The 8,348-nt window shown below is 42.8% G+C and overlaps 1 protein-coding gene across 5 annotated transcripts in view; it reads left to right on the forward strand.

Moving 5' to 3' along the window:
- Positions 1–1,579: 1,579 nt before the first annotated feature.
- CUNH11orf16 (chromosome unknown C11orf16 homolog) overlaps positions 1,580–8,348 on the forward strand; it is a 25,699-nt gene continuing 18,930 nt past the window's right edge. For 3 of the 5 annotated variants that reach the window (XR_002097769.1, XR_002097767.1, XM_019519602.1), the window contains exons 1-4: positions 1,582–1,916; positions 3,508–3,684; positions 4,460–4,616; positions 6,612–6,840. Coding sequence is in view for 2 of the 5 variants with exons in the window: in XM_019519602.1 (XP_019375147.1) it covers positions 3,527–3,684; positions 4,460–4,616; positions 6,612–6,840 (544 nt within the window). In the remaining 3 variants the exon portion in view is untranslated. Of the gene's footprint in view, positions 1,917–3,507; positions 3,685–4,459; positions 4,617–6,611; positions 6,841–8,348 lie in introns of all 5 variants that reach the window. The other 2 variants (XM_019519601.1, XR_002097768.1) reach the window with 2 other exon arrangements.

Consider the following 8,348-nt stretch of genomic DNA (forward strand, 5'->3'; position numbering starts at 1 on the left):
GGGGTTTAGTGCTCGGCCGTTCCCCTATGAAAAAGGTATTTTTTTTTCCCCCCCCCCCCCCCCCCACCCCCAACTTTTTTTTTGTACACCATAGCTATATGCCATTAGACAATGTATGGTTTCACCTTGCACATATGACAGCAAGGTGATCTTTCTAGCAAGAGCCTAATTGCATGAGAATGTTCAGAAGCATCTAGCCCATGGTTTGTTCTGAACTTTGTCTCTGGAGACAAAAGGTGCACTACTATTATAGGTGTATTTTGTTGTTGAATATCAGTCAATCTTTCCACTTACCGTGAGGAGAGCTATTGCAACCTGGATGCTGAGGAAAATGGGAAGAAGACCAAACAACATTAGTGCCTCAAACACTATTCCAGATGTGCCTTTTCTCTAAACACTCTGCAGAAATGCAATGAAGTGGCTGTCCAAATGATATCCCACTGCTTGTTGAAGAGAAGGCACATCTAGAAGCTGGAGCAGAGCTTGACAGGGAGATTCCTAAAATGCATATTCCTGACTGATCTTGAGCAAGCTAAGTAATCTCAGTTTTACTCATCTAGATATGGCAGAGGCAGTCTAATCACCAATGGTTTTGTCTGATTTAAAAATATCCCCAATTTTTGGTTAAAAAAGTAACCCTATATCCACTTTTTTCAGTGATTTAAATGAAACACCAATATATAAATATATGTATATATTTTAATCATGGAAAAATGTAGATTTGGGGTTAGGTTTTTTTTTAAACTGAAAATTGGGGATTCTTTTTGCATCAGAAAAAAAAACAGGATCCCTGTGATCACTGGACAGATTCCTAAAAGGGAACTTGGCAAATTAGGGATAGGTTTCAAGGCCTCTCGTTAACTAAAGGGGTATGTTGAACCAAAGGCTCTTTGGGGAAGGATTCTTCCCAGTTCCAGGTTTGCACAAGGCTTGCACAGTGGGACAGGGGTCTTCAGGGGTTGCTGTAATATAAATAGTAAAATGCAGGCTCTGACTTCTTTGGCTATGTGCCATACCTGAGTGCTATTGCAAAGCACAGCTAGTTCACTGGTTCTTGCTTGCAAACATGCAACAATGCAGATGCCTTTGAGGAGCTTTGAGCTTGCAAGACCCAATCTCAGCTTGTGGGCTTGGCGTTACTCTCAGGATGCTGCAGTGCCTCATTTTCAGGATTTGGTGTGATGCAGTGGGTGAAGGGAGTGTGCTTCATAGGAGTGCTCCTGGGCTCCAGAAGCCACACTTCATCTCTGTCTCAATTCACCCATGTTGTTTTGGCCTTCAATAGAAAGCAAGCCTTGTCTTTTTGGCCTGTGAGCTCTTAGGAGCAAGATTTCTCTGATCCTGGGTTTGTACAGCAGTTGAGACTTGGACTAGGTGTGGGGCCTCATGGTGTTACTGTAGTCTGCATAAACAAACAGAAGTAAGGCCACACAAGGTTTGTAAAGTGATCTGAGGTTATCAGTTTACATATCTTGGCCACGGTTCTTTGGTACTCCTTGCACAGCCACAGTACCCTTTATCATAATTGCACAACTTCACATATATTTAGTTATTCAAAGGTGTACAAAGGCCCATATGTACAGAATGCAGTCTAGTGCTATATCCTGCACCCCCCACCTCCCTGCCACAGCTAACTTGACACCTTAATGATTAAAATTGTCGGTGGTGTTTGAAATCAAGTATGTGTTAGACAAACCATTATCCTTGGTGGTTATGTTTCTGCACTTGTTAGCCGAGAAGCTCATGGGTGTGCCCGCTTGTCCTGCTCCAATGCATCAGTTCCTGTTGGTAGTGAATCTATGGCAACCTGCTTAGTAACTAGAACACACGAGCACTGAATGACTTTCCACATCAGGCAGGAAAAGGAGCAGGATTTCTGAAGCTGTGCTGACAAGATTCAATACTCTTTATAACGCGTAAGTTCAATAAATCCCTTTCCTGGAACTGCTTGTTTAAGTAGCTGAAACTTCTCTTATAGACTCTTCTCTGGTCTGTGCTTTCTCCTGCCTACTTTGTACCCACTGGGAGACTAAACAGGGAACTTCACTCTTTCCCCCTTCCTCCCCTTATGCCAATAGGTGTCCCCAGCATCATATTCACTCAGAAACTAGTTTAAATGGAACATTAAAAATAAAATGAATTTGATAGTTAACACGGACAATAATTTAAAATTCATGATGTCAACAATCTTTTGGTGTCACAGTTTGAGAATCAGTTGATTACGTAAAGAAAGCTATCCATATAATTTCTGTTATTTAGTCTGATAATATTTGCAGAGGTGATTATGGTTTATGATCTGGGTCTGGTGGTTATTGTTTAAAGAAACTTTTGTTCATGGAATTTGCTGAACTATCACAAGGTTTACCATCATTTTTGTTCTGTATCATTACATTTGTTTGTCAAAAATGGTATCATTTTTAAAAGCACAGATACATCACAGCCTCGGTTTCATTTTCAAAAGCAATTTAAACACCTGGAAGATTAAGCCCTATTGACTTTCAGTGTGAAAATTTTCCCCCACATGTGCAAACATCTCTGAGGTGTTATACAAGCTTGGCTGGAAGTCTATGCTAAATCTTGCCACATTACTGGCAGTTACACTTATGTTGTCATTTTTACCATGACAGCCACAGAATAGTTACCTCTTCACTTGTCACATCTGAGCATGATTTATTTCTCTTGGCAAAGCATTGTCTGTCATTATAAAACAGGATGGAACATTAGATCAAAATATTTCCCATTTAAACATCACTATAAATCACACATGAGTAACAGGCAACTGTAATCTAGCATAATATTCAGTCTTTGAGTTTACTCAGCTGTACCTGCAATTTTGTTTGTTTGTTTGGGGAGGGGGGGCACAAAATCTGGAAGGTTGGGCTGGAGACAGTCTGCAGGTGGGAACCTTCTCAGGTGCGGCAGGAGGTGGCACAAGTCTGAGAGTCCCAGGATGGCATCAGAGCACTGTCCTAATAAGGACTAGTTGTAAAACTGGTGTAAAAAATCCCATGGCACTTTTCCTAAGACTTTCCATTTTCATATAGGTACCTCTAAGGTTCTCACCCTGTAGTGTAATGGTCTAATTCAAAGCCTGTTAAAGTTGATGGAAAAATTCAATCAGTTTTTGCTGGAATAAGGTTGTTAACCCCCACAAATACTTTTTGGCCTACCTAAATTGCATTCTGGACAATTATATTCAACCTACATAAATTCTGCCTGTGATTTCAATGGAATACATTATTCTCCATTTCCTGTTGCTCTGCACTATTACAGTGCTGTTGCATTCACCCCTGAAGTGGCTAAATTTCAGTGGAAAGTGAAGTTCTGATCCATTCTCTTATATAAGAAATGCATTAGTTAATAAATATTTTTCATTTCTTAGTGAGCCACTGGCAAGTGGTTGGCTATTGTAGTAATGAATTAGCTATATTGTAGACTAGATTAAATCCTTGGTATCTGGTGTATATTCATCTCAAGCACCAGCAATGTCATTATTCCCTGTTTTAGGTAGCTGGTTCTGTGGGGAATGGATCAGTCCTTGTTTGCAGATCACAAGTACTGCAGCGTGATGACAGTACACGATAAAGTCTCATGCACCAACTTCATAACTCATGGTGATCCTTTCTCCAGTGGATTCTTCATCACGCATCCTGCCTGGGTTACCAGCTCCCTTAGCCCTGTAAGGTAAAGTTGCTGTTTGTGTCTGCAGTTTGCTTTCTCATGCTCAGTCTCTGCTAATAAGAAACAAAAGTATAAAGGCTTCTGATTGACTGGCAAACTAAACATAATTAGAGTTTTGCTTTGTATTTTTTCCTTGTCAGCTTTTTAGAATGTTCTTGTCCAAAACTATCTTGCAACATTGTGGACAACTGAAAGCAACTAGTAAGCCTGCTAGGTAAAAAAAACAGTCTTCTAGTATTATACAGATGCCTAAAATCTCAATGTGCCTAACAACCATCCTCTGTGAAGCTGTCCTCATGATGTTTTGGGACAGTACATTTCCTTTCTGTGTTGAGCCTAAGCCAGTCACCAGTGGTCAACTTGACTTTACTGAACTGCTTTTCTCTGTCTTTTCCTTTTACTGTGTTTATCCTTCCCTACTGTGGCCCACCATAAGCTATTAGCCCTGACCTAGCCCTAGCCCAATCCTCAGGTCCAGCTAAGCTGTGCTTAGTTCAGGATAGCTTTGTGGCTGGTACCTTTCTGTCTCCTGATTTCAGCCAGCCAGGAACCAATTTGCTCACAGCAGGAGCAAGACTGACTGCTGCTCTAAGTCGCATCAGCCCAGAATCGCAGGATTTTCCTACTGTTAAGTAGCTGGTTATACCACTTTTCCACCTGCTTTGCACAATGGGAACAGCAGAAAGCAGGTGTCTGGTTCTGGCCCTGGGAGGTGTTCTTCACCTGACTTAGGGAAGTGATTTTCTCCTAACAGTAATCCACTGCTTTTTAATTCAAGGTGCTCATGGATCAGGCACTGTCCCTGTTTCCCTGAAACAATATGTAAGGGTCTCATGGTGCTGGAAAAATCTCTGGACTTTGCTAATGTTCCTGTTCTGGCAAGAAGGAAGTCAGATGGGTTTTATTACCAAGGTACAATAAAGCAGGAGATCAAGGTAAGTGACTGTAGTGTTTTCTATCCTGCGTGGATAATGTAGTGTACAGGGAGATCTGTTCATCAAATGGATTATGTGGTGGACTTCCTACAAGACATGGGTAACATTTACAGGGATTGCTCTGAGTCTTTAATGAGCACCCTTTCCACCCCTTGAGCCCTAAAGTAGGCTGAGCTGAGCTGCACTGCCTTGGGTGGATCTCTGTGCCTTCAGTGAATTGCACAGGATTTCAATGCCAGTTCTGAACTCAGCTGCTGCAGACAGGCAGAGGGGAGGTCAGAAGCTGAGCCATGTGTAGGAGTCATAGTATTCAACTTAGCCATAGCACCTATCCTGTATTGCTGTTTCATGACATACCATGCACGATGGCTTGGGATACCATGTGCAGATGTGTTACCAGCTGTCTGTCTCCTTGGCTGTGCCTTGTCTTCCTGATAGGTCTGAATTTATGAAAAGTATCTTGGCCTTCATGAAGAGCTGCTTATCTTGGGGAAGGATTCTTCTTTGTTATGTCTCCAGTCCAACCTTTTTTTTATATAATCTGCTCCCAATATTTTGCACAGGCCACTGCTTCTGGTGTTGGTGTTGTCAAGTCTTGTGTGGTGCATTGTGGTGTTACAGGGTATCTCAGGAGATGATCTATGGTTTGCTTCTGACACAGGAAGGATTGTGAACACGCACTGTTCAGAAAGACAGGCTGCTGCTTGGGAGAGGAGGACTGTGAGGTTGAGTTCAATAGAGAAGTCCCTATGGTGATACTACTCCTTTATATTGTATCAGGATGCTTACTCTTCCTTTCATCAGCCTGAAACATTGTGACCACTGTCCTTCACTCCATGTCCCACTTCCTTGCTGGAGTTAGTCTGAGTTTTTTATCTGGACAGTACACAGTTTTAATTCAGTGTAGTCCTTAGGTATTAAACCACACTCCCCTGCTCCCCACAGCATCTTGCCTGAGTTTAATGATAATATCTTTGCTTTTATCTCCAAGATTGCCAGGCTGTAAGGAGAGACTTTGCAGCCCAGAGACCCTGTTACAGCACGCCCTTCAGCATTGTGGGTGCCTCCAGCACTGTGTAAATCTGTCTTCAGGCTGGAGCCCAGGCCTTCCTATTTGAGTTAGAATGCTCTGCCCATAGCCATTGACTCCTTACTTCCCTCCCCCTCCCAGTTCTTTCTTTGGGGGTTTGCCCATTTGGCCCTCTCCAGCAAGATTGTGAGACCCCTTTGCTGCTGCTGAGGGTTGGGGCACTCAGGACCTTGCAGAAAGATGTTCTTTGTTTCTGTGCCAGTCATGCTGGGCATTAGGCCAATTTGAGATGAATATTGTTATGATGGAGAGGGTCCCAGGTCTTGTTGTGTATAGACAGATAAACATCAATATTGCTGGAAAGGTGTTAGTGTGTTATGTATACACTTACACCTTTCGTCCTTTGCAAACTATGGCACAGCATGTCTTCTCAGAGACGGTAGTGAAAGCTTTAATTCACTGAGTTGTTAGCAGTTAAAACTTCAAAGAAAAAAGGGCCTATTCTTTCTGAAGAACAAGGGAGTGGCTCACTTCATTTTTTGATGTTGAGTCCCTTCACTGTTTTTAAAGAATTAAATTCCTGCATATAAGGAGAGAGGGCTCAAGAGTGATAGAGAATAGACCTGCACTGCCTTGGGGTGCTTTATTGTTTTCTATGCACTGGTTTGTGGGATCCAATCAGTATTGTATGGATTACAGCCTATAGTATCTTTTGCAGTGGGGAAAATACAGGACTTGTTTGTAGTGAAGGTACTGGGTATGTTTTACTGAGGCTAGGGGATGCAGATGGCCTCCTGGAGTTCTTCCCAGTTCTCTAGATTCCAGACAAATAGAGCATGGACTGGTTGCTGTCATGCTTTAAGCTGACCATGGAGTTCTGGCCTAGTCTAAACTATCATGGACTAGCCTGCTGACTGATATACAATACAAGGCCTCATTGTAATTCTCTTTTGTCCTGGGAGCAGGAGGAAAGAGGAATGTATCTGATAGAGTTTGCCAAGCCACCTGCACTGGGTGAAAAGTATCCAGCATATGTGCAAAAAACATCCAAGGATGACATCCTTGAGTATAGCCATGGAATGAGTCACTGCATACTCCCTGGAGACAAAGTTCTGGCACCCTGGGAATCAGACATGGTGAGATATGGCCCTGGCACTGTTGTACTGGGCATTGAGACCAGGGATCCGCTGAGAGGTAAGAATGAAGTTAACCTGCTCTTGCTACCCTTGCTCAGGGACACAATTGGGGTGGATTGCATCCTTCCCCACTTTGATTTCTGCTCCACCCAGTTTAAAACCCAACTGCCTGGCAGTAGAATCAGCATTTCTGTTCAGGCAGTGCTGAGGGAGTCAGTTGACTTCATGGTTCATTATAATCTGACTCCTCCTAAACTCTTTGTTCCACAGGTGTTGATGACCCTCTCTCCTTCTTTAATGGTTTTGATGTTCCACTAATCAAGCTACCTTTTCTTCTGCAATTTTGCTGCTCTTGATAATGTAGTTCCTATTTCACAGCCAGACAGACTGTTTTTAATTTATTCCTGTAAAGTTATATTTGTTTTTGCATGTCTTAAACTGAATAATATAGCCCTAGGCCCCTAACATATGACTAAGGCTTCTAGTGTCTTTTTACCTGGAGAAAAAATGTGTGTGTGTGATGTGATAATGATGTACTTGACCATGTGCACCCCTCTTTTTCAAAATCCCAGATCTGCCCAAAGAACGTACTGTGTTATTATGACAGTGAATGCTGTGGTGGATGGTGATGTCATACAAGCATCAGTGCAATTTGTATTGTTTATTTAAAAATACAGTTTCCATAAAATGCAGTAGGAAAAACTAATATGGCTCTTAAGTGCTTGAGCGTGAGAGCATGACATCCCCGATTTACCTGTGTTAAGATCGGGACTTGTTAACTTTCACCTTCACTATCCACTATGTCTATTCTTGTATCAGCTATTAATTAAACTAACTCAGTGGTTCTCAACTTCTTTAGACTCAAGGCACCCCTTGGAAGATGCCAGCTCAGTTTTCACTAATTTGTCGCCTACAGAAAAAATATTTAATAGAGTTTGTCTGTTGCAAAGAACACAAAGACCATAACTATGCATTTCTATTTGAAATTTCTGGGCTTAATTTGTGAATTGTTTTTATAAACCTAACAGTGCTAACAATGTGTGGTACCCTGCAACACCCTTGAAAGCATCTGAAGGCACCCTGGTTAAGAATCACTGAACTAGCTCCTAAAACATGGACCCACCCATTTCTAAGGAAGTGAAAGACAATGTCCTGGTCCTAGGACTTGATATGTTTCATAGTTTCTAGGGTCGGAAGGGACCTGAGAAGCTCATCCAGTCCGACCCCCTGCCATGGCAGGAAAGAGCACTGGGGTCAAACGACCCCAGCAAGGTGTCGATTCAACCTCCTCTTAAAAACCCCCAAGGTAGGAGCCTGCACCACCTCCCTTGGAAGTTGGTTCCAGACCCTAGCCGCCCTGACCGTGAAATAGCGCCTTCTGATGTGTAACCTAAACCTACCCTCTGCTAGCTTGTGACCGTTGTTCCTGGTCACTCCTGGCTGTGCTCGGGGGAACAGTGACTCCCCCAATGCCTTCTGATCCCCCCTGACCAGTTTGTAACAGGCCACAAGATCCCCCCTCAGCCTTCTCTTGTGGAGGCTGAACAGGTTCAGGTCCCGTAGTCT

The sequence above is a fragment of the Gavialis gangeticus genome, unplaced genomic scaffold (genome assembly GCF_001723915.1).
Source record: "Gavialis gangeticus isolate Ggan-Ray unplaced genomic scaffold, GavGan_comp1, whole genome shotgun sequence".
In the NCBI taxonomy this organism is placed as follows: domain Eukaryota; kingdom Metazoa; phylum Chordata; order Crocodylia; family Gavialidae; genus Gavialis; species Gavialis gangeticus.